Here is a 26,609-nt window from a genome sequence, read left to right as displayed (position 1 = left end):
GTTAAGATAACCAATTCAATGGTTAATTAACTTCTTGAAGAAACTCATGATTTGGAGATAGAAACAAGGAAGTGCAGATGCTGGCATACAATAAAAAGAGACAAAGTGTTGGAGTAACTGAGTGGATCAGGCAACATCCCTGAAATACATGGATAGGTGACGTTTCGAGTCGAATAGACCTGAAGAAGGATCCCGAACTGAAAGGTCGCTTATCCAGGTTCTCCAGGGATGCTGCCTGACCTGCTGAGTTACTCCAGCACTTTGTGCCTTTTCATGATCTGAAGCTGCTGGAACAATAAAGTTACAATAATTACATTGTTTGTTCAAGAGGAAAGGAACACTTGTTTGTCGACACTTGGCCAGCCCAAAAACTGTGGTACTTTTTATCGGGGATGTCAGATTATGGGTGCTTGGTTGGAATCGTCTAGCGTGTTATTTGAGGAAGTCACAAAAGGTGACTACCGCACATATGCAAACACCATATTGATGAAACATTCCCACAGCTCATGTGAAGTGATCTATTGTTTGGGCCTTTTCTTGGCTACTTAATACTCAGGCATGCTATTGGGTTTGTCTCCAAAACTGGTGGACATTAACCATCTTTTGGTAGAATGCAATATTCAAGAGTGTGATTTATACCCTACAAAATACATTTTTGCAGGAAAGATCAATATCAGATGTACAGATTATATTCCTTCATTTTTTGTTCGCAAAGGTCTCTCTTTCAATTTTGGATCGAATGTTAATGAATGAGCAAAATACAAAGTGCTGGAGTAACTCAGCGGGTCAGGCAACCCCCTTGATAGGAATGGACAGACGCATTTCAGGTTGGGACCCTGGGGGTGGAGTAGGGGCAAATGTTAGAGATGAAAAGTAGACAAAAGAAAGTCAGACCAGGAACGAGGAGGGGTGAAATGTAAAGCCATTGGGAGGGATATGGATGGAAAGGATGGGGGAGAGTCAAAGAAATTGGTGTGCAATGGATTGGATACACAGGAAAGGGAGTGGGGGTTACTACTTAAAATTGAAGAATTCAATTTTCATACCACTCAGCTGAATCTATGATTGGAAAGATCACTACATGAATAAAAAATTGCTGCATCTCTCGGGGGGGGGGGGGGGGGGGGACATTTCCAAAGTCCAAGTTTATAATATGTAACTGTGTGCCTTCAATGTATAGTATTTATTATCTGATTCTGTAAAAATATTTTACATTAAAATATAATCACCATGCTCAATACTACTGAAAGCTTTATGGTTTTTATTCTTCACTGATCTTCCAATGAAACATAAGTTCACAAGTTATAGGAGTAGAATTAGGCCATTCGGCCCAACGAGTCTACTCTGCCATTCAATCATGGCTGATCTCTGCCTCCTAATCCCATTTTCCTGCCTGTATGTTTTTTAAATGAGGACCCAGCGTGAGGGGGGGAGAGATCAAAGGAGGACCCAGTGTGGGGGAACCGCATGGGGGACGACGACGACTGGAGGACCTGTCATGGGATACTTTGTAACTTTTTTAGCGCCCTATGTGGCGACTGCGTGCCTTAGGTAGGCAAAACAAAGGATATTACTGTGACTTGTCTCATATGACAATAAAGTATCATCATTCATTCATTCTATGAGGCAACAAAAACTAGTCGTGCAGATGCCAGTATGTCATTGGGGTTATCAAGAGGGCACCTCCCTACACTGGTGTTTCATTGAGTTAGGCCCACGATACCTCAGGAAGGTTCATCAGTTTGTTCTACTATCCCAGAACCACCCCCTCAATGCCTGCTCTCGCCACCTACGGTGAGACTAAATAGAAAAGGAACAATGATGTGAGGTGAGGATTATATTATGAAACAAAGGGCTGTTCAGGAGGGGGTGTAAGTATTGTCTCAGATATCCTGCTTGTTAAGTGGACTCAGAATCAAATATGACTTGCTTCTATCGCGGAAGTGTGGAATACGGCCAACATGGGAGTGGCAGACTCTACCTCTGAAGGGGCAGATGGGACAGGTGCTGCACTTCATTCCAACTCATTCCTACGCTCCTGACATATTGACTCAAATTTCTCAGTGCCTTGTATGCAGGCAATGGAAGATATTGATTATGTGCAGGCAGATTAAATTATCTTGTCTTGGCATCAAGTTCAGCAGGAAATCGCAGAGTTGGGGACATAGCCCATTCCATCACGCAAACCAACCTCCCTTCCATTGACTCCATCTACACATGGGCCAAAGATTCCCGGAGGTCTGAAGGGAAGCTTTGAGAACATCCTTGAATCCTTCCTGCCTAGTGACCGAGCTGGAAATATCACATTCCTTGACTGATCTCGAGACTTTCCAGGTACAAAAAAGGACACAAAGTGTAGGAGAAACTCAGTCATGTGGTTTAAGTGATAGGAATAGACTTCGGCCATTTGGCCCATCAAGTCTACTCCCCCATTCAATCATGGCTGATCTATCTCTCCCTCTTAACCCCATTCTCCAGCCTTCTCCCCATTACCTCTGACACCAGTACTAATCAAGAATCAATCTATCTCTGCCATAAAAATATCCAGACTTGGCCTCCACAGCCTTCTGTGGCAAAGAATTCCACAGATTCACCACCCTCAGACTAAAGAAATTTCTCAACTCCTTCCTAAAAGAACGTCCTTTGATTCTGAGGCTACGACCTCTAGTCCTAGACTGTCCCATAGTGGAAACATCCTCTCCACATCCACTCAATCCTTTCACTATTCTGTATGTTTCAATGAGGCCACCCCTCATTCTTCTAAACTCCAGCGAGTACAGACTCAGTGTCATCATAGGTTAACCTACTCATTCCTGGGATCATTCTTGTAAACCTCCTCTGGACCCAGGGCTGTTTTTACAGCATTATGGGCCCCCGGGCAAAGCAGTGTACTGGGGCCCCTACCGTTACTCTCCCCCACCCCCCTTTCCCTACCAGCCCCCCCCCCCCCCCCTGTCGTGCCGGCGAAAAGCACTTACCGAAAAGCACTTAGCGATGGACTTAGGGTGCTACATTGTTGCGAAAAGCACTTACAGATCGCCGTGAGAAGCACTTAGTGACCGAAAATGTTGCGAAAAAAGGACTTATTGAACCTACATTTTTAAAGTAGTATTTATTTATTGCAAGTCACTTAACATACACAGATCAGCATGGGGCCCCTATGCTCGTGGGCCCCCGGGCAAGTGCCCATCAGGCCCATGCGTTAAGACGGCCCTGTCTGGACCCTCTCCAGAGCCAGCACATCCTTCCTCAGATAATGGTGCTCAAAATTACAAACGTGGCCTTACCAGAGCCTCAGCCTTATAGAGCCTCAGCATGATATCCCTATTTGTGTATACAAGCCCTCTTGAAATAAATGCTAGCATTGAGTTTGCTTTCTTTACTACTGGTTCAACTCGCAGATTAACCTTTTGAGAATCCTGCACCAGCACTCCCAAGTCCAGTGGGTCAGGCAGCATCTCTGGAGAATGCCATTTCGGGTCAGTATCCAGAGATGCTGCCCTATTATGCCCGCATTAGCCCATATCCTATAAATAATATGTCTGAAGATGGGTCTTGACCCGAAACATCACCCATTCCTTCTCTCCAGAGATGCTGCCTGTCCCACTGAGTTACTCCAGCATTTTGTGTCTTTCTTTGGTTTAATCCTCACACATTTCCTATAACCTTATCCTATCCATGTCCGTGTCCATGTATGTCCGTGTCCGTGCCTGTGTCCATGTCCATGTATGTCCGTGTCCATGTATGTCCGTGTCCATGTCCGTGCCTGTGTCCATGTCCATGTCCATGTATGTCCGTGCCATGTCCATGTCCATGTATGTCCGTGCCATGTCCATGTCCATGTATGTCCGTGCCATGTCCATGTATGTCCGTGCCATGTCCATGTCCCAACCAGCATCCAGTTCCTTGGGTTCCCTTTGTACCCTCCAGATGCAAATGTTTTGACCCCTGCAGAGTCTCCTCCCACCGTCCTCTGTGTGTGTGGGACCCCTGACCCAGCCATCCCTCCTCTGACCTCCCTCTCCTCCCTCCTCTCTCTTCCCTCCTTTCTCCTCCATCCTCATTCTCCTCCCTCCACTCTCCTTTCTCCCTCCTCTCCTCATTTTCCTCCCACCTCTTTCTCCTCCCACCTCCCTCCTCTCTCCTCCCTCATTCTCCTGCCTCCTCCTCATTCTCATTCTCCTCTCTCCTCCCACCTCCCTCCTCATTCTCGCCCCTCCGCACCCGAGCGGCGCAGGTGCCCCCAGCAGGGCGGTCACGTGAGCGCTGGGGGCGTGGCGGGACTGCAATGTGGGTCACGTGAGCGCCGGGGGCGGGGCTGCAGTGTGGATCACGTGAGGCGCCGGGCGGCAAGGTCACCAGAGTGCAAGAACGCGGGTCACGTGGGAGAAGAGCAGGGCGCGGCGTGTCACGTGGGAGAAGAGCAGGGCGCGGCGTGTCACGTGGGAGAAGAGCAGGGCGCGGCGTGTCACGTGGGAGAAGAGCAGGGCGCGGCGTGTCACGTGGTGCGGGGCAGTCAATCGGGAACAGGTGGAGTCACGTGGCGTCGGGTTCCGGGGGCGGTGACGTTGACGTTGAGAGTCGGGTCTGGCCGCGGCCTCGGAGGACGTGCATGCATGCATGCGTGCGTCGCGATGCGAGGCGACGTGAGGCGACGTGAGGCGAGGTCAGGCACCTGAGCGCTGGGCTGGGAGTCGGGCAGCCGGAGGCATCGCAGGTAGAGTGGGGCCGGTTGCTATGCGGGCCGGGGGCTGGTTGCTATGCGGGCCGGGGCCGCTGGGGAGGCATTGTCATGCAGTCGGACTCGCTGGCCTGCGGCAGGCCGGGTGTTATGAGCTCTCGCCTCGCCCTCGGCGGGACTTCTACTCCCTTCAACAGCGCCAGCACTGGGCCTGGGCTCCGACACCCGCAACCCGGAGCGGGAGGGAGCAGCTGCAGGCGCGGGGAACTCGGGCAACTCGATCATATATTGATACAGGCAGATTGTTCATGTTCAGCACCAACGCTGTGGGCCGAAGGGCCTGTCCCTGTGCTGATGCTCCTCCACTTTAAGCAGCCATGGGCCAAAGATTCCCCCAAATCTGAAGGTCCATTGCTGCCTGAGCGCTTCCTTGAATGTTTCCTGCCTAGTGACCAAGGTGGGAATCTGTGGAGGGGAATGGGCTTCTGTGGACGGGAATGGGCTTCCGTGGAGGGGAATGGATAGGTAATGTTTTGGGTCGTACCCTTCTTCAGACTGATTGTAGTTTGGAGGGGAGGGGGGGGGGGTGTGGGAAGAGAAATCTTGGAAAGAGCGTTTGGAGTGGGGCATACATAGCCTGGCCCGTGACAGGTGGATACAGTTGGGGGTGGAGGTGTATTGGTGGAGAAAATGACTGGCTCGAGATGAAAAGAAGACAAATGGGTATCAGAGAAGAGGAGGAGTGAAATGTAAAGCTGGAGGGGGGATATAAATGGTAGAGAATGGAGAATGAGAGGTGTGTTAGTGGGATAAATGTGTGTGTATCAGACTGACTAGGGAAAAAGAGACAGTGAGAGGGTTAGTTAAAACTGGAGAATTCAATGTCCAGATTGTTGGGTTGTAAGCTACCCAAGTAGAATATGAGGTGCCATTCCTCCAGTTTCCGAGTGGCCTCCCTCTGGCAATGGAAGTGACCCAGGACAGGGAGGTTAGAATGGGAAGGGCAGGAAGGTTGGGTCCATCAGTCTCTGAAGAAGGGTCCCTCCACAGATGCTGCCTGACCTACTGAGTTTCTCCAGCTGAGGCAGAAGGAACTGCACATGCTGGAATCTTAAGCAAGCAGTTGTTTTTGTTCAAGTTTGCAGCATCTATATCTCTAGATTTATTTGTGGTAGGGTCCAATGGAAAAGGGTGACACAGGGATGATAGAAGGTGTCAGGTGTGACAGAACCTCCAACCTGTGTGTTGCACAGCTGGTAAAGCCACTGCCTCAGTGTGAGAGACCCAGGTTTGATGCTGACCTCAGTGCTGTCTGTATAGTGTTTGCAGTTCTCTCTGTGACCATGTGGGTTCCCTCCAAGTGCGTTGATTTGCTCCATCATCTCAAAGACATGCTGTTTAGTAGGTAAATTGGTCTCTGTAAATTGTTCCTAGTGTGTCGGAAGTGGATGCAAAGTTGAATAGCATAGAACTAGTTTGAAAGGGTGATTAATAGTTGGTGTGGACTTGGGACTGTTTGAATGATCTTTCAATCAATCAAAAAGAAACAGTTGTAGAAGTTGTACAGAAAGAGCCCTTGGTAGTTTTGGCTACGGACCAAGATGCCTTTTAAATGATAAGATTTCTGCCTCGTGACTTTGAATTTCAAAGCTTTAGCAAAAAAATGTTTCCTGTCATCCTTCTCATTTTGTCATCTATTAATGTTAATTATTAGCATCACTGCTAAGGAAATGAACATTTTCTTCCCAGCCACGGTTCTTAGAAAAAGTATAGACTGCAGGGAACTTGAATAAACTGAAAGGAATTTAAAATAATAAGTGTTCTGCAAATATTTAGTGTAAGGTAGGGAGAAAAAGAGGTAATACTTTAATACCTGCACCAGTGACCCTTTTCCCAGAACAGAGAAGTCTAAATCCAGGGCCTTAAAAAGATATGGCTAAGTGGTTGGCCCAGCATTCAGAGTTTCAGATGGGCTCTGGTCAACAAGATTATGGATGAGCCAAGGTTTAAAAAGAGGTTAATCTGAGAAGTATTAAAACTGTTGCATGTGGGGTGGTCAATTATATGGAAGTGGAGGTGAGGATCTTGAAAGGCGATATAGTCAGAAGCACAATGTGAGTGATTGGCAAAATATAGAAGCCAATCTTGTGGGAGGGGGATATGGGGTAATTATTATGTCTGTAGCAAAACTCCAGATTGGAAAATATTGAGAGGATTTCAGTTACAATATTTCTTTCCATTTTATTCAGGGCTGCTTTAGTGCTATCAGGGCAAACGTTTTATTGAAATAATCTGAAGGAGGAATGCATGTAATTTTGGAAGTCAAAAACATTTCAAGAACTTTGAAGAGGAGAGACTTCTCATCGGATAATTTTTACAAATAGTGAAGGAATTTTATGGAAATGTAGATGTTAATGAGTCTGAAGAAGGGTCCTAGCCCAAAACATCACCCATCCTTTTTCTCCTGAGATGTTGCCTGACCCACCTGAGTTACTCCAGCACTTTGTGTCTATCTTAGGTGTTAATGAAGGTTTGAAAGCAGGAAGGTGAGTATCATAGTCAAGGACACCTTGAAGACACAAAGAGAAGAAAATTGGGCGATTAGGAATGAAAATTGGGTGGAATTATGAGATTTGGGCTTGTTTTAAAGAGGGTGTATTGGAAAATAGACCAGAGGCTGAGGTTTTTGATATGCCAGGGGAGCCAGTCTTACCTTTAGAAGAACACACAGAGTAAAAGAGGCAACTGAATGGGCCATCAATGATAAAGACTTCTCGGATCTGCCTTCACATTGTGATGAGGGTCTTGAAACTGAGGAAAAAGGTTTAAGATTATGGCTAATAGTTGAGAAGCGAGGAGAGGTTATTATTGTAGTTGAAAATCACCTAATTTGTCCATAAAGCCTTTAAGCAGCATCATTAGGAACTTCGTTATTTGTAAATCGTATCTAGTTTAGTGTTGTTTCTTGTCATGTGTACCGAGGTACAGTGACAATTATTTTTTGTTTCATGCTATTCAGTCAGTGGAAACACTATACAGGATAAAGGAATAACATTTAGTGCAAGGTAAAGTCCGATTAAAGATTGTCCGAGGGTCCCCAATAAGGTAGGTGGTAGCTCAAGACCGTTCTAGCTGGTGTTAGGGTGGTTCAGTTCCCTGATAACAGCTGGAAGAAACTGTCCCTGAATCTTGAGGTAAGCATTTTCACACTTTTGTACCTCTTGCCTGATGGGAGAGGAGAGAAAGAGGGAGTGTTCAGGGTGAGACTGGTCCTTGATTATGCTGGTGGCCTTGCTGAGGCAGTGTGAAGTGTAGGAGGACTCGATGGAACGGAGGTAGGTTTACGTGATGGTCTGGGCTGCGTGCACAACGCTGCAATATCTTGCATTTGGATGGAACTTATTTCCCAAACCATGGTGTGATGCATCCCAATTAAAATGCTTTCTACGGTGCATCTGTAGCTCAGTTAATCTTGTGTTAAATGTGTATCATTAAATGGTCAATGTCTCTGTTTTTCAGACGGCTAACTGAAAAAGCTTGGTAGAAGATGAAACCAGAATCATGAAGAGAAATAAACAGTGGAACATCAGCAAAGCACTGGCTCTTGCCAGTTCCTATCATTTTCTTTACTGTGCAGCCAAAGCCTGCGTAATTCCTTTTCTCACCATATACTTCAGACAGCTTGGATTGACGGCGCCATTTGTTGGGATTGTGATTGGAACAAAGTATTTTATATCCTTGATTTGTACTCCGTTCTGGTCGTACTGTGCCAGACACCATGACAAAAGAAGAATTCTTGTGTTGGGTTCCTTGTTATCATCAATAGGAATTAGCTTTCTATTTACACTCATTCCACCAGTAAATAAGGAAATTCAGAGCATGTATTGTAACAGAAGCCTGTACACAAAAGACAATTGGAATCCAAACATACCAGATGACACAGACCACACTGGTGATTTTGAGATGAATGAACTTGCATCTCCCGTGCTTCCAACAACAGTAAAAGTTGCTTTGTCAAGTCATCCAAGTTCAGAACTCGTTAATGTCCACAGTACTAAAAAGAAAATGAATCTCCACTTGTTGACCACTGTTGAATCACCTCGGGAAAACTTAACCAAACTGCCAACTATGAATATTACGAATTCTGAAATGTCTCAACAATCAGAAGAAAGAGGTACCACCAGGAATGTGGACTATTCTGAAACAGGTCAGATTCTGCCTACTGAGGGCTCTGGCTACACAAGAACTGTGGAAGAAACTACCACGCACTTTTCTATGCAAAAAACTAACAAGGACAAAAATAGCCGTTTAGATAGTTATTTCAGTACCGCAAATATTCTTCTTGTGAAAAGGCATGCTCCATTGAAGAACGACCCTGAAGTCAGCAATAAAATCAAACAGCCAAATCATAGTCATAAAATCCTAGATAATTGGCACCAGACACTGGTGCTTATTCTGCTGGCTGTATCTTTATGGGAGGTTCTAGCATCAAGTCTAGATTGGGTTGCAGATGATGGACTCTATGACTACTTGGACTTTGTAGACTCTGTTGACCGCTATGGCAAGCAGTGGGTCTGGGGATACTTGGGTACCGCGGGAGCAGCTTTTAGTGTTGGTATCCTTGTGGACAGGCTGCACTGTTTCCTCAACGCGGAGACTTCTAGAACTGCAGTGCACTTTTACGCTTATGCAACACTACTTGTGTTAGCACTTATTGTCGGAGTATTCTATCCAATACACACCGCCAAGAAGAATGACGCATTCAACCAGACTTTTAAAGCATTTCACTTGTTGGGAAGCGATGGGAGAGCTGTGCTATATGCGGTTACAGTCTTTATCACTGGAGCCATTGGATCTGCCATAAATAACTTCCTCTTTTGGCAAATGCAGGACAAAGGAGGCAGTGAGGCATATATGGGTGCTGCCGTGGCAGTAGGCTTCATGGCTGAATTTTTATTTTACCTTTCCAAAGACCGAATGTTAAAAGTCCTCTCATTCTCTGGAACAGTTGGATTTGGGCTCATCTGTCTTGCAGCTCAACTGCTCTACTATTCATTCCTGTGGTCACCTTGGGCAGTATTGCCTATTCAAGTTTTGAATGGATTTAGCAGTGGTGCCTTGTGGTGTGCTGTTTTGAGTCAGTCTGACGATTTAGCTACCCCTGGCGTTGAAAGAACACTCTATAAGATCTACCATGGGATATCGTTTGGTCTGGGTGCAAGTTCTGGCAGCTTTTGCAGTGGCTTCATTGTGGAGCGTTTTGGCATAGGAAGGCTTTATCAAGCATGCTCTGTTACTGCCATGCTTTGGGCAGTGGTCTTTCTCACTGTGCAATCAAAAATCCCTCGGCAAAAAAGACTAAACTACTCACGACTGTTAGCAGCTGATACTAGTGATATGAGTGACACAGATGATGAGCAAAATAACGACTGGCTTGTTAAAGCTCTGAAAAACGATGACTTTATAATGAAGTAGCCAGTTTACTTTTTCCTTTTTTCCTATTGAATAAACAAGAAATTTAAATAGTCAGCATATATTGTCTGTTCCTTTAACAATACAAGCCAGACTAGAAACCAGTGGCATAGGAACTTTCTGATTTGGTAAACTAGATTAACTGATTTATGCTGTTAAATATTGTATACCATTTTCCAAGAGGGGTTTTCATTAAAACAGGCATTTTTATCTACAAAGTTGCAGGATTATTGTTTTAATTAAAATTATGGGAAATTGATAGCTTTAGAGTATGTAAAATATTTGAAATAAAAAAGTTCCTGTAATAGAGTGTAATGTGGATGTAATTGCTTATGTAAGGTCCCTGACATAAAATGTGCCTATTTGATTTACAGTGAGCAATTGAAAGATCAGATGTATGCAAGACTGAATATATTTCATGATCCTCAATTTCATTGCTTTAAACGAGAAGGACCTGAATATCAATATATGCAAAAATTCAATTTATGCAACTATTCTACTGTACCATGCTCTCAGGGCAATCAAAAATATACCACAGCCAAAACAAAATTATATGTTATCTTTGCACCTGTCTAGTGCTCAATCAGCATGCTTTCCTCAGCTGTGTCTGCTCTGGCTACCTCCATCTCATTAGTATACACATTTTTCATCTTTTGTTTTTTTAATATTTCTTCTCCACTGCCATCCAATGGAATATCTGAAAATATCTTGTCCACATTCCAGTTCTTGATTAATTGGCAAGCATACCTGGTGGAAATTTGCATCAAATTCCTGATTTATCCCTTTTTTTGAGGAGAATTTCAATATGATGTTGTGATGGGCTTATAGGTGGAGGGGTGCTGTCACAGTGTTTGTTAACAAAATGGGGGACTGAGAGGTTTTAATTTAAAATGTGGACTTGGATGAGATCAGTTCAATAATTCACGCTCAGTCTCTTTTCCAAATGGTTAATGCAATAACATGCTGAGAATAGAAGCTCTGCACAAGTTTCATGTGTTTCATTTGAAGCCTTTGGGAGTTGAACGCAAATAGAAATAAACAAAATATTTGAGATATAATATAAGCCAGCAGTTGACAAGACAAGTTGTACTAGTGGAAACGTTTACATTGATGCATGATCCAACAAAAAAAGAAGCTGAGATCTAACAAAAAATGTGACTAACTGATAATAGCTTTCTTCTCATCCCCTCCCCCCCCCCCCCCTCATACAATCAGTCTGAAGAATGGTCTTGAGCCGAAATGTCACCTATCCATATTCTCCAGGGATGCTGCCTGACCCACTGAGTTACTCCAGCACTTTGTGTCCTTTTGTGTAAACCATCATCTGAAGTTCTCGGTTTCTACTAGCTGATAATGCTGTTATTAGCAAACAGCTATTAAACATTAATAAATTGGACAGCGATTAGATGGTTTTTTTCCTTGGTTATATGCCAGTTATTCATAAAAGCTGATGTATGTCGCTCTTTTAAGAAAAATACAGTGTTGGAGAAACTCGGCTGGCCAGGCGGGATCCCTGGAGAACATGGTTAACACTTTGTGACTTAATTATATAAACCAGCAACTGCAGCTCCTTGTTTCTACTGTATGTTGCATTGAATGTTTTTTGTTTTGTCAGCAATTAAAAAGAAGTGAAGTAAAATAAATAAATATATATATATATATATACATATAAAATGAAGCCATTTTGGCTGGTTTGGGAGAAATAAGATGTTTTCTGTCTTCCATGTGAGTTGGGGTATTTGTTGTTTGCAATTGGAGTATAAGGTTTGTTCAGACTTTGTGAGAAGGCACTCTAATTTACAGCCAAATTTGCAGTTGGTCTAAATCAATCTACAGTGTGGCAGCCATACAAATGAGACATTTCTCGTTGCCAGTTTCTGTTTTTTTCGGAGTTGGCTACGTGTACTTTTAAGCTCTGCTTCCCTTCATGAAGACAAGAAAGAATGTTTTCTGTTTGTGTTTTTGGCATAGTGACGCCACAGCCTTATTGAAATGTGCATGCAAAAGATTGTTTGGCTGATGTTTTAGGGAAATACTTTACTTCCCCTTCTCTTTGTCATACTTCCCTTTTAAAATTTAAACCAAAATAATCCACCGTGTTCCTGAAAGGAATGGAATTTCTTTTAAGAAAAGCTACACTGGACAAAGCACATCATCCTCAGACTTTTGCAATGCATGCCACAGGGCTTGAAATCATTCATTAAATGCAATGTTAATGTAGAACTACACATGGCAATAGACGGTCTTTCATTCCTTTATGCACCTGTCCAGCTCGTTGAAAGAGAGACTTGTAGATTTGTTTACCAATTTGTGCTTTGAGCTTTCCTTTTCATGCTGTCCCTATCTTTCAAGGACCTTCTAGGTGTCTGCTCAGTCCAATGTAAGAGAGCCTTTTCTGCCTTCAAGTCATACGATGAAGCAATCAACTTTGGGAATCTGTATCAATATTAAACTAAACCACAGCTGTATAGCAAATTTATTTTCTTAGCTGCTCATGGGAGAGTGGAATATTTCCTTGAATTACAGAGCTTAATTTCTGAACATTCTACATATTTTTATATGCAATTTTGAAATGAAAATCTTTGCTCAGAACTTTGTGGCCCAGTTTTCTACTAGCAAGCCAATAAATGGAAATAGAAGATGGCGAACTCTTCCTCAAATAATTAGCATTCATTAGCAAGTGCTATTGCTAGACTGCATGGGCCTCTCCATTTCTACAAAAATCAATGAAGGAATAAGGGTCAACTATGCCTTAAAGAATCCAACCTTAGTTTCTAAGGTTAGTTAGCTCCATCACTGAAGTGAGCTACTCTAAAATATACCTAGCCTGGCAATTTTTTTCCCACTTGAAAGAAGAATAGCTCTGAAAACTTTGCACCACGTAAAGTTATCCATGTTATTTTTTTGGTAGATTCAAGTCAGATTTTGATCCTTCTCCACATATGTCACAAAAAGAACAAAACACTTTTGATTATCATGGCAGCTTTAGTTTAAATTTAGTGAAAGCTTACTTCTACTGGTATGTGATTGAAAAGAGTGATTATCTTCAAATTATATTACAATGATATACAGTAAAAAGTGATTTGTGGTAAGATGGTGATTTGGATACTTTTTTGCACTTCTAAAATACTTCTTTCAGAATGTGCCTTACTCTGGAAAAGGTGCTATGTTTTTGTCTTCTATGGTAAATAATCGTGGAGAAGGTAATTAAAAGTACTTTAGTTGGTAACCACTGCTGTATAGCAGGTTATGCACAACATCTTTGAATGTTAAATATTAGTAAGTGTATTACTAGATTATTTATTTTGGTGAGTGGAATCACTGTACTGATTTTAAATGGTTAATATTATTAAAATTTGGTCAACCATATGTTTTTGCTGAGTTTGTCAATTTTATCAATTCATTTCTCCTTTACCCACATTCTATTTCCCACCAAAGTTGAAAGAAGTGAAGCTGAGATTTGAACCAACAATTGCAGCAGAATCCAAATAAAATTCGAATCAATTTGAATTGTTCTGCAATAGAAATACAGTTTTAATTAACTGGCATTTGAGAGCTTATTATTATTTTTCTCTCTAAAACACTTATTTTTTCAGCAACTAGAAGAATCCATTAAGCTGCATAGTTTAGAGATGCAGCATAGAAACAGGCCCTTTGGTCCACTGGTCCATGCCAACCATTGATCACTCGTTCACACAAGTTCTATGTTATGCCATTTATACTTGCACTCCTTACACATGAAGGGTGATTTTATAGAGGCCAATTAACCTACAATCCCTCGCCTCTGGGAAATGGGAGCATCCGGAGGAAACCCACGTGGTCACAGGGAGAATGTGCAAACTCAAGACAGACAGTAGCCGAAGTCAGAATTGAACCCGGGTCACTGGCGCTGTGAGGCAGCAGCTCTTCCAGCTGTGCCACTGTGCTGCTGGAAGAGCTTAGTCTGCAGATTGCCTTTGCTTTGGCTCCATGACCCCTTGAGCACATTAATGTGCTATTTTTTCAACGTCTACTGATTACTACTGTGAGGCAAAGTAAATTTTAATATGATCATGCAATGTAATAGATCATTAGGTTTGTTATCACCTGAGAGCTGGCTGAATTGATTTCACAAAGAAATATGCAACAAGGTGATTTAATACATTTCTATCTGATGCGTACTTGGATGGAATCTGCAGATGTCCTTAGCTGCATAATAACTTAGATTATGAAATCTTATTTTTAATTTCCTTTCTTCCTGGTTGAATGCCAATAGTCACACTAGCAAGAAATATTTTACTGAAGAATCCAGTTTGAATTTAGGGCTTGAATCTTATGATTAAAATAGTTTGAAAAAGGTGCAGTATTGACACGTGGATATGCATTTTGTAGATCTGGCCTTTAATTATCATCATATATATACAGCCGGAAACAGGCCTTTTCGGCCCTCCAAGTCCGTGCCGCCCAGTGATCCCCGTACATTAACACTATCCTACACCCACTAGGGACAATTTTTACATTTACCCAGCCAATTAACCTACATACCTGTACGTCTATATAAACATGTTTTCTCCTGGCTAACAAAAGCCCAACATTTGAGTTATCTCCAGAATTCTCACAGATGCTGTCCTCGATTCACCAACAGACGTGGGGCTTTGGGAAAGCATTGATAAATGACAGGATTCCTGTTATCACTGAAGAACTTGGGCAGGTATTTGTTAGTTTATGTTTTAAGTATTTATTGAACACTAAGTGTCTGAGAGTTTCATGTATTTAGGCTTTTAAGTTAATCTACTCCGCCATTTAATCACGGCTGATCTATCTTTCCCTTTCAACCCCATTCTCCTGCCTTTCCCCGTAACCTTTGACATCCTTACTAATCACAAATATGTCAATCTCTGCCTTAAAAACAGCCAATGATTTGGCCTCCAGCTGTCTGTGGCAATGAATTCCACTGATTCTTCGCCCTCTGACTAAAGAAATTCCTCCTCTTCTTTCCAAAGGTACGTCCTTTTATTTGGAAGCTATGCCCTTTGGTCCTAGTATCTCCCACGAGTGGAAACATCCTCTCCGCATCCACTCTATCCAGGCCTTTCACTATTCAGTCAGTTTTAATGAGGTTCTCCCCTCATCCTTCTAAACTCCAGCAAGTACAGTCCCAGTGGCATCAATGCTCATCATATGTTAATCATCCCCAGCATCATTCTCGTAAATCTCCTCTGGATCCTTTAGTTTAAAGACAGCGCGGAAACAATTCCTTCGGCCTACCGAGTCTGCAGGCACTATCCTACACACTAAGAACAATTTACAATTTATAGAACCCAACTAACTTACTAAACTGGATGTCTGGAATGTGAGAGGAAACCAGAGTACCCGAAGAAAACCCACGTGGTCACAGGGAGAACGTACAAAGTCCATACAGACAGCAGCTGAATCAAACCCAGGTCACACGTGCTGCAAGGCGACAACTCTACTGCTGCGCCACTGTGTTGCCCCATTCATCGCCTATTGACATTGCAAATTCGGTTCCCTTCCCATTGATGCAGTCTGATCTGCTGATTATTTCCCGCATGTTCTGTTTTTTATTCCTTTTAGTTTTCTTTTCAGTTTTTCGAGAGACAGCATGGAAACCGGCCCTTCGGCCCACCAAGTACACACTGACCACTGTTCGCATGATTTCAATGTTATCCCATTTTCTCATCCACCCTACACGCTAGGGACAATTTACAGTGGCCACCTAACCCACAAACTTGCACGCCTTTGGGATTTGGGAGAAAACCAGAACACCCAGAGGAAACACCGGGAGAAGTTGTGCAGACTCCACACAGACAGCACCCAAGGTCAGGATCGAACCCTGGTATCTCCCAGCTGCACCACTGTCCTGACCAGGTTATTCCTCCTAAGTAGTTTTTTTGTCTGATGGTTAAAGGAAATGAAGCAGTATTGAGAAGAAGTGTTAGACAAAGGCCATGAATGCCTGTAGATAGGTGGAGACAATTCCAAAACTTTTGATGAGACAGTGACTGTTATGTTTATGATGATGTGTTTCATGACAAAATTAGTAAATTAAGTTGGCTTATAAATTAGCTTATTTTCTCTAGTAAAGAAAATAATTGCCTGGTGACATTGCAAACCCTGTAAGCACAGCCATCAAAATAATGTGAAATTATTAAGTCTGAGGCCAAAGTTGCTTAATTACTAAATATCAAATGCAATTGGGCATGAATTACATTTTAAGTCAATCTTTCTCCTGACATTTATAAACATTTTAATTTTTAAATAATATGTAGAAGGTGGTGTTTATTAAAGAATTGAAAGATAGATGAAATGTTCTGCTTTCATGAACAGACAGTGGAGTGCAGCATGCTGGACACCGTTGTCATGGTAGCACAGATACATTCTTTATATAAAATGAATATAGAATGTTGTGAGACAGGTTTGCAAATCAGTCAGGTCACTTAGTTTGCACAGATTCAAGATCATATGAAAATAAAAATGACAGCAAAAGTACATGTAGGTCATTATTTCCAATGAGATCTAAATTGTGCTAAATATAATCATACCATAATTCCCTAACTTAGACTCTTTATTACTCAGGGTGTATGCACTGATTCCAAATTTGGCAAATTCTTCCTTGTTATTGAATAATCTCATCGTTGTCAGTATTCAATAACATTGTCAGTATTAACTAACAATAACTATTACGGCGGCACAGTGGCACAGCTGGCAGACGTGCTGCCTCACAGCGGCAGAGACCCCAGTTCGATCCTGACCTCGGGATGTGCTGTCTGTGCTGAGTATCTCCCTGCGTTCGCGCGTGTTTCCTCCGGGTGCTCCAGTTTCCTCCCATTTCCCAAAGTCGTGCGGCTTTGAAGGTTAATTGGCCTCAGTAAATTGTGAATGGAGTGGATGAGAAAAAGGGATAACACTGAACAGGTGATGGATCTTCAGTGTGGACCTAATGGGCCGAAGGGCCTGTATCCATGCTGCATCATTCGATCAACCAATCAATCAAACTACAATAGACAATAGGTGCAGGAGTAGGCCATTCAGCCCTTCGAGCCAGCACCGCCATTCAATGCGATCATGGCTGATCACACTCAATCAGTACCCCGTTCCTGCCTTCTCCCCATACCCCCTCACTCCGCTATCCTTAAGAGCTCTATCCAGCTCTCTCTTGAAAGCATCCAACGAACTGGCCTCCACTGCCTTCTGACGATGGCGATGGGTTTATTTGCACTACTATGTTGGTCCATAATTTATTGATATTTTTCATTTTATTATATATTATCTATGTGTGTTGTGTTTACAGGCCTGTTCAGCTGCAGCAATTAAGAATTTCATTATTCCATTGTAGGTACAAATGATAATTAAACATGTTTTGCTCTTGGTAATTTATCATATTAACTGTTTGAAATACCTTAAATTTCCATGCAAAATTTTTGCTGTTGTGATTTGTCCCAATTTGTATATTTTAAAGTTACATTCTGAACACTTTTTAGAAACTCAAGGAATCTCTGAATGTAGTTCCTTTTGAAATTCGCTGCTTGCAACACTTCCAACAGGTCGTTCCATACTTTCACACTGAAATATTGCAACCTTTTACCATTACCATTATTTCTTCACCTTTGGCACCTATATCTGGAAATTTCTCATGTACAATGCACAGATTTGTTTGGCATTTAACGTAGGCATATTGAGTATGTGTCAAATTTTAGTTGTCAGAGAGTTTTCCACTTACGGTGACGTTGAACAGCACATCAGGGAAATTATCTTAGATATGACACATGGCCACATAAATATCACTGGATTATTGGAATTTCAGTTATTAAATGCAGATCCTCAGAGACAAAATGCCACCTTCAATGGGATTCCACCAGCAAAATAGTTTTCCTTCCTCTTCCCCTTCCCTCCCATTTCAGCGTTCCAGAGAGACCGTTACCTACACTGTTCTTTCGTCTACTCTTCCATCTCCACCAACTATTTTCCCCTTCCCATGCAACTGCAGCAGATACAATATCTACCAGTTACTTCTTCCCATTGTCCAGGGAATTAAGCATTGGTTGCAGGTGAAGCAGAAATCTTCTTGCTCTTCTTGCAATCTGTGTACTGCATTCAGCGATCAGCCTGTTGGCTCTTCCACACTGAACACAGTGCTCCAAATGTGGCCTCACCAACATCTTATATAACTGCAACATGACCTCCAAACCTCTATACTCAATAGTCTGACTGATGAAGGCCATGCTGCTGAAACAATTTAGGTAACCATCCTTTTTGTATGGCACAAAACCCAAAGTGCTGGAGTAACTCAACGGGTCAGACATCATCTCTCGAGAGCATGGATAGGTGACATTTTGGGTTGGGACCCTTCCCGAAATGTTACCGATCTATGCTCTCCAGAGATGCTGTCTCTGAGTTACTCCATCACTTTGTGTCCACCTATCATTTGCCGAGCTTTGCCCTGTCCCCACCATTCTTTTCCAGCTTTCTCTGCCCTGCTACAATCAGTATGAAGAGGGATCCTGACCTGAAACATAGCCTATTCATTTCCTTTTCTTTTGTAAGTTCATTATTTCTACAAGTGATAGGTGGATACAGATAAGGGTCCTTCTTTTAATTTTTCTCTTCACAGACATGGTTATACCTTTCTGTTTCAATTGTTCTCCTTTATTTCTCTCTTTTCTTTTTACCTGGAATTTTACCTCAACGACCTTTGTCTGCACCCTATCACAATAAATAAATAAAGCTCTGTTATTCCCTCAGTTTTCTCCATCCTTCCTCTTTCTGCTACTTTAAATGAGCTTTTGTTTCTTCATTTTTCATAGAACATCGAGCCGTACAGCACAGGTACAGGCCCTCTGGCCCATAATATATGAGCTGAACATCATGCCAAAAACTTTTCAGTTCATGATTTGAAACATTAACTATTTCTCTCCCCCACAGATATTGTTTGACCTGCTGAGTGCTACCAGCAACTGCTAATTTATTTGTTCCACTTAAGAGTCAAAGGGTCTTAGGTCGTACAGTATGGAAACAGGCCCAACTTGTCCTTGCTGACCAAGATGGCTCATCTAAGCTCGTTCCACCTGCTCACACTTGGTCCTTATTCCTCTAAACATTTTCTATCCATGTACCTGTCCAAGTGTCTTATTATTGTACCTGCCTCAACTATAGGGTTGCCAACTGTCCTGTATTAGTCGGGACATCCCGTATTTTTGGCTAAATGGTTTGTCCCATACGGGACCTCCCCCCCCCCCCCCCCCCCTTGACCCATATTAGGCCCTGACACTGCAGGCCCGGATGCAGTAGGCCCGGAGGCCTGGGCACCGCCTGACGGAGGTTGCATAGCAACCCGCCTTCCGGCCCGGGCGGCCGCCATTGGTGGAGCGGGAGCACGTGGCCGCTGGCTGGGTGAGGTCACGTGGGGCGCGGGGTGGTGACGTCACCTTGTCCCTTATTTTGGAGTGAAATGGTTGGCAACCCTACTCAACCACCTCCACTGACAGCTCGTTCTATGTACCCACCACAACTCTGTTTGAAATGTTGCAACTCAGATTCCTATTAAATCTTTCCCCTCTCAACTTAAATCTTTCTGCTGCCTCTGTCAAAGCATACCTGCCAACATATCGCAGCACAAATCTGCCCTGTGAGCACAGGTGCAACACTGCAAAGCAGAACAAAGAACCTTTTGTAATGTGGCACCAGACAGTCTATTCTCCCTGTGTGCAAGTTTCTGTTTTAATAAGTGTTACTGGTATGAAAGACAGGGTGGTAATGTCATTCAATAAAAGTGTTGTTCCTGTTTTAGAACAGAAAACATAGAACAGTACAGTACATCATAGGAACAGGTGAATTTTAGGTAACTTTGACAAACACTCCCCTCCCCCTCCCTTTGTTTTTTCCACCTTGCCCTCCCAGTTCCTCCACTCAAAGTCGGTTAACCAGTTACACAGGACACAACAATGATTTCCTCTTGGGATCACGCAGTCCCCAGCCAACAATTGACCTGTCAGGGAACCACCCTACCTGAGGTATAAGACAATAACTGCAGATGCTGGTACAAATCGAAGGTATTTATTCACAAAATGCTGGAGTAACTCAGCAGGTCAGGCAGCATCTCAGGAGAGAAGAAATGGGTGGCGTTTTGGGTCGAGACCCTTCTTCAGACTGATGTCAGGGGGGCGGGACAAAGGAAGGATATAGGTGGAGACAGGAAGATAGAGGGAGATCTGGGAAAGGGGGAAGGGGAAGAGAGAGACAGAGGAACTATCTAAAGTGGGAGACGTCGATGTTCATACCACTGGGCTGCAAACTGCCCAGGCGAAATATGAGGTGCTGTTCCTCCAATTTCCGGAGGGCCTCACTATGGCACTGGAGGAGGCCCATGGCAGAAAGGTCAGACTGTGAATGGGAGGGGGAGTTGAAGTGCTCGGCCACCGGGAGACCAGTTTGGCCAACGCGGACCGAGTGCAGGTGTTGAGCGAAGCGATCGCCAAGCCTGCGCTTGGTTTCGCCGATGTAAATAAGTTGACATCTGGAGCAGCGGATGCAATAGATGAGGTTGGAGGAGGTGCAGGTGAACCTCTGTCTCACCTGGAAAGACTGTTTGGGTCCTTGGATGGAGTTGAGGGGGGAGGTAAAGGGACAGGTGTTGCATCTCGTGCGGTTGCAGGGGAAAGTGCCCGGGGATGGGGTGGTTTAGGTAGGAAGGGACGAGTGGACCAGGGAGTTACGGAGGGAACGGTCTCTGCGGAATGCAGAGAGGGGAGGGGATGGGAAGATATGGCTTGTGGTGGGGTCCCGTTGTAGGTGACGGAAATGTTGGCGGATGATTTGTTGGATCCGCTGGCTGGCTGGGTGGAAGGTGAGAACGAGGGGGATTCTGTCCTTGTTGCGAGTGGGGGGAGGGGGAGCAAGAGCGGAGCTGCGGGATGTTGAAGAGACCCTAGTGAGAGCCTCATCTATAATGGAAGAGGGGAAGCCCCGTTTCCCTCTGCCTACAGACGGGAACCCAACACAAAACGTCACCGATCCATTTTCTCTAGAGATGCTACGCAACCCGCTGAGTTACTCCAGCACTGTGCCTATGTTTGGCATAAACCAGCATCTGCAGTTCCTTTTAATCACAGGACAGGCCCTACGTCCCACAATGTCTGCGCTGAACACGATACCAAAATAAAATAGTCTCCCCTGCCTGCGCGTGATCCATAACCCTCCATTCCCAGCATATCCATGTGCCTGTCGAAAAGCCTCTTAAATGTCACTATCGTATCTGCTTCCACCACCACCTCTGGCAGCGCGTTCCAGGCACCCACCACTGCCTGCATTTTAAAAAACTCACCCCGCACAATCCGTTTGATTTTTAGTTCATGTAATTGAAGTAAAATCCAAAAGAGTTCAGCACTGGAAATTTTGCTCACTAGATGTCAGTGGTGCTATTTAGAAAAGTGCTACAGCTGCCATTGCAAATTGTAACTCTACCAGGGTGTTTTGTGTAGAGATGGGTATGGACATTTCTGAGTATGGCATTGAGAATGTGCGAAGCCTTTTATTGCAGAGTTTTGTTTTGTACATATTTTCCATTCTGAAATAAAGTTTATTTTTGGTTTAAAAAAAAGCTCTACTTCTGACCCAGCAGGTTTTTGATGTAGAAACAAGGAACTGCAGATACTAGTTTACAAAAAAGGACACAAAGTGCTGGAATAACTCAGGGGGTTAGGCAGCATATCTGGAGAACATGGATAGGTGGCGTTTCGGGTCAGGAACCTTCTTCAGACTAATTATATGGGATGGGGGGGGGGAACAAACTGAGAGAATGAAGGGGCAAAGGGCAGGACAAAGCCTGGTAGGTAATAGGTGAACACAGGCTAGGGGTATTTCTTGATGGACAGATAATTGGACAAAGGCCAGAAATTTAGACAGAAGGTCTTATGGACAGAAGGTCAATATTTAAGAAAAATTTAGACAGGTGCACGGATAGGACAGGTTTAGAGGGATATGGGCCAAACGATGGCAGGTGGGATTCGTGTAGCTGGGACATGTTGATCGGTGTGTGCAAGTTGGGCCGAAGGGCTTGTTTCCATGGAAATAGGAAATAGAAGGGAAGAAGCAGTTCCCGAGCCTGGATCACACTTTCTGCTTCTGTTCCTTCTGCCTGACAGGATTGGGGGGAGAGGACGGAAAGACCAAGGTGGCAAACGTCTTTAATTATGTTGGCTGCTTTCCTGAGGCAGCGTGAAATGTACATGGAGTAAAATGAAATTCTGTCCACAGTTCCCTGTTCTGAAGAAAGGTCATCAAACTGAGACTTTCTGTTGCTTTCTCTCCACTAACATGGCTTCACCTGGTAAGTGCCGGTATTGGTTTATGCTTGACTCTTTGTATGAATATGTCTTTAAAAAAAAATATATATAAACGGAATGTCAATTAAAGCGACTAAGTCTATATGAAGTAGATTTTCTTGATGGCTTCTCCACTCTATAATAGTCCTCTACACTTCGTTTCCATGCTGTATGGCTCTATGACGCCAGACAAAAGGATTGAAGAGGTGCGAATTGTGAAGCCGGAGGAAGGAATGTGGTATGGAGGGGAGGGGAGAAAACACATAATAACTCCATCTCCACTTCGTGCTGCCTCAGGCAAGGCTGCCAGCATAATCAAGGACAAGTCTCAGCCCAGTCACTCCCTCTTATCCCTTCTCCCATAAGGCAAGAGGTGCAGAAGTTTGAAAACGCATACCTCCAGATTCAGGGACAGTTTCTTCCCACCTGTTAGGCATCATGTAACGTTGATGTGACCTGTTTCTCTGAGATCTCCTGCCACTGTGAGGACTGCCGGGTGACAGGTTGGTGTTGGTGATTTTGGCAGATAACAAGTTTGACCATTGATGGGCCTGGGGTGCTGAGTTGTTCAGCCAGATGGCCGGAGGGTTATTGGAATGATGTAAATAAGGTGTGAGTTGGCAGTGAAGTGATGTTAACACTGATTAGTAAAGGATAGCAAATTCATGATCACGCCCACAGGAGGAATCTTCAACATCTCGGACTTCTATCAGCCATGCTAATAGACAATAGACAATAGGTGCAGGAGGAGGCCATTTGGCCCTTCAAGCCAGCACCGCCATTCAATGTGATCATGGCTGATCATTCTCAATCAGTATCCCGTTCCTAACATGGAACACTCTAATGAACACCCTTGGATCATTCAACTTGGGCAGATTCCAACCCAGCCCTATGAACTTTGATTTCTCTAATTTCAAGGAACCCTCATATTCCCCTTATCCCCCCACTCTAGTAATCCTTCTAGTTCCACTGTTCACATCCTTGTTTAACTTCATTATCACCTCTTCTCCAGTAAACAATGGGCCATTATAACAGGTATAACAGAGCTTTATTTGTCGTTCGGTACCGAAGTACCGAACGAAACTACATAGCAGTCATAGAAAAAAAAAAAAAAAAAAAAGAACACAAGACACATGACCACAACACAAACGTCCATCACAGTGACTCCAAACACCCCCTCACTGTGATGGAGGCAACAAAACTTCCACTCTCTTCCCCACGCCCACGGACAGACAGCTCGTCCCCGACCGACCCGCACAGTCCCCGTACCGGGCGCTGAAACGTCCCGCGGCCGAACCGGGCGATGAAAGGCCCGCGACCAAGCCTTGCGCAGCTAGGTCCCGTGGTCGAGCCGCACCGGGCGATGTCAAGTCCGCAGTTGAGCCGCACCAGCGATGTCAAGTCCGCAGTTGAGCCGCACCGGGCGATGTAAAGCCCCGCAGCCGAGCTGCACCGGGCGATGTTAAGCCCCGCAGCCGAGCTGCACCGGGCGATGTTAAGCCCCGCAGCCGAGCTGCACCGGGCACTGTTAAGTCCAGCGGCCAAGCCGCACCGGGATGTAAAGTCCAGCGGCCGAGCCGCAGCGGGCGATGTTAGGCCCCGCAGCCGAGCCGCACCCCGCGCCGTGAGGAAGAGAAAAGTTCCTTCCCACACCCACCCACACCCACACCACCCCCTCCCACACATACACAACCAAAAATATATATATAAAAACCATCCCAACACCGACACACAACAAAAAAAAGACGGACAGACTGCTAGTCAGCCGCTGCCGTTAGGCGCCGCCACGTGACTCCACTCCACCCTTGCTTGGTCATCTGTTGCCAGTCCTACTACTTTGTTCTGGCCATTTCTTGCCTCCAGTTTCCTTCTCTCTACTTTCAGTTTGAAGTAGGGTCCCGATCCATTCTTTTTCGCCAGAGGTGATGCCTGACCCGCTGAGTTACTCCAGCACTTTGTGTCTACCCTTGGAGAAGACTTGCTTCTCGCAGGTGAAATAAATTGCAATCGTGTTGTGCTCTGTACACGGAAGTGTCAGCCACAATTATTACTTTCACTCTTCAGCTTTATCCTGAAAATTGTCCACCAAGTCCCAGATCTTTGGCACCCCAGATAAAAAGTGATTGCAATATTTAGCACCACCTTAGCTTTATTTCAAAAGATACAAAGAAAGGCGCTTTGGTCCTTTAAATAAGGACCAAGCAACGGTGCTGTATAGGCAGAGTTGAATGCATGAAAAAAATAATTACCTCTCTAATGGGATCAAAGTAAAGGTAAAATGGTCATTTGGTCTGGGTGCTTATCTGTGGCACATTTAGCTGTGTATTCATTTATGACAGCAACCTTGGTCTCAGAAAGCTGCATTTCACGGTTACAGTGAGAGGGGAAAGATTTAACAGGAATCTGAGGAGCAACCTTTTCACTCATGTGGTGGTTGGTGGGTAGATGGAACCAGCTGCCAGGAGAGGTCGTTGAGACAGGTACTTTAACAGCATTTAAAATACACTTGGACGGGTACATGGATAAGGAAGGTTTAAAGGGATATGGGCCAAAAGCAGTCAAATGGGACTAGCTTAGATAAGGCATCTTGGTCGGCATGGATGAGTTGGGCCAAAGGGCCCGTTTCTATGTTGTGATTCTCCAACTCTATCCCTAAGCAACAGGGAAATGTTGGTCTGTGCCTTTCTCTGCAGTGAATGAAAAAGCAGATACAGAAGAAGCCTGAATATTGCCAATCCTTGAATGGACACAAAGTGCTGGAGTAACTCAGCAGGTCAGGCAGCATTCCGGTTTTGGGTTGGTACTCTTCTTCAGACTATCAGAATCAGAATAATCAGAATCAGAATAAGTAGTACAAGAAGATAATTGCAGATGCTGGTACAAATTGAAGGTATTTATTCACAAAATGCTGGAGTAACTCAGCAGGTCAGGCAGCATCTCAGGAGAGAAGGAATGGGTGACGTTTAGGGTCGAGACCCTTCTTCAGACTGATGTTTCTTCAGTCTGAAGAAGGGTCTCGACCTGAAACATCACCCATTCCTTCTCTCCAGAGATGCTGCCTGACCTGCTGAGTTACTCCAACATTTTGAGAATCAGAATAACCTTTATTGCCATCCAAAAAAAACGTCTTTTGGATGAAATTCCGTTACCCACAGTCCAACAATAAGAGCAATAAAAATAAGCAATTTCACACACAATCACAAACCAACACAAAACAAAAAAAAAGAAACATCCAACACAGTGAGTCTCCTCCAGTCACCTCCTCACTGTGATGGAAGGCCAGAATGTCTTTTCTCTTCCCTTCCGTCTTCTTCTCCCGCGGTCAGGCTGTTGAAATTGCCACGTCGGTGCGGTCGGGGCTCCCGACATTGAAGCCCCCGCCGGGCGGAGAAAATCCTGCGGCCTGTTCCATGCCGCGCCGGACGGTGAAAGGTCCGCAGCGGGCCGACCCAAGCCCTGAGGCGAGTCGCAGCCACACTCGCAGCGCCACCACAGCCTCCGAAGGCAGCCAGCTCCTCAGATGGTTAGTCCGGTCCACGGGCTCTGCGTACCAGAGCCCCAGGTGGTCCCAGCTGGAGGCCGCCAGCTCCAGGTGTTTGACCGATGGTAGGCCGCAGCGGGAACGGAGACACCACCCAGAAAAAAAGGTTGCATCTCCGTTCGGAAGAGACAATTGTACAGTCCCCCCCCCCCCCCCCCCCACATAGTACACAACCACAAAAAACACTACATCACATCTAAACACTACAATGAAGACAGAAAAACAACAGAAAACACAAAAGACAAACGGACTGCAGATGAGCTGCAGCTGCTGCGCAGTGCCGCCACTTTTACATCTCGGTCTGGAACTGGGCCTGGAATCCAGGTGAGTTGAATGCCCAGACCTGCTGGCACCCAGGGGAGAGGCGAAGGTCAGCAGAGTCAATGGCTGTGGCCCACGGGCAGCCAGAGTGCAGGTTAGTGTGGCAGGCATGGCCTGGAAGTGCTGTGATGTGGTGTGGGCCGGTGGTGGTGGCAGTAGGTCTGGCATGGAAGTGGCCAGGGAGGCATTGACAGCCTTGCTTGGCGGTGAAGGTCAGCAGGTCCATCCACTATAACCGAAATCTTAATAGCGGAGGTTTACTGTATTTTCATAG

The 26,609-nt window shown here is 44.6% G+C and overlaps 1 protein-coding gene across 1 annotated transcript; it reads left to right on the top strand.

Annotated features, from left to right (window-relative positions):
* Positions 1–4,586: 4,586 nt before the first annotated feature.
* On the top strand, positions 4,587–13,522 carry mfsd6l (major facilitator superfamily domain containing 6-like). The gene is made up of 2 exons (XM_078400995.1): positions 4,587–4,717; positions 8,201–13,522. The coding sequence occupies exon 2, from the start codon at positions 8,243–8,245 to the stop codon at positions 10,154–10,156; it is 1,914 nt and encodes a 637-aa protein (XP_078257121.1). The 5' UTR covers positions 4,587–4,717; positions 8,201–8,242; the 3' UTR covers positions 10,157–13,522.
* The last annotated feature ends 13,087 nt before the right edge of the window (positions 13,523–26,609 follow it).

The sequence above is a fragment of the Rhinoraja longicauda genome, chromosome 6 (genome assembly GCF_053455715.1).
Source record: "Rhinoraja longicauda isolate Sanriku21f chromosome 6, sRhiLon1.1, whole genome shotgun sequence".
NCBI lineage: Eukaryota > Metazoa > Chordata > Chondrichthyes > Rajiformes > Arhynchobatidae > Rhinoraja > Rhinoraja longicauda.
This window is presented reverse-complemented; position numbering and strand designations above follow the sequence as displayed.

Bases quoted from the DNA above. Each gene is read 5' to 3' on its own strand.
- mfsd6l (XM_078400995.1), top strand. From the start codon at position 8,243: ATGAAGAGAAATAAACAGTGGAACATCAGCAAAGCACTGGCTCTTGCC.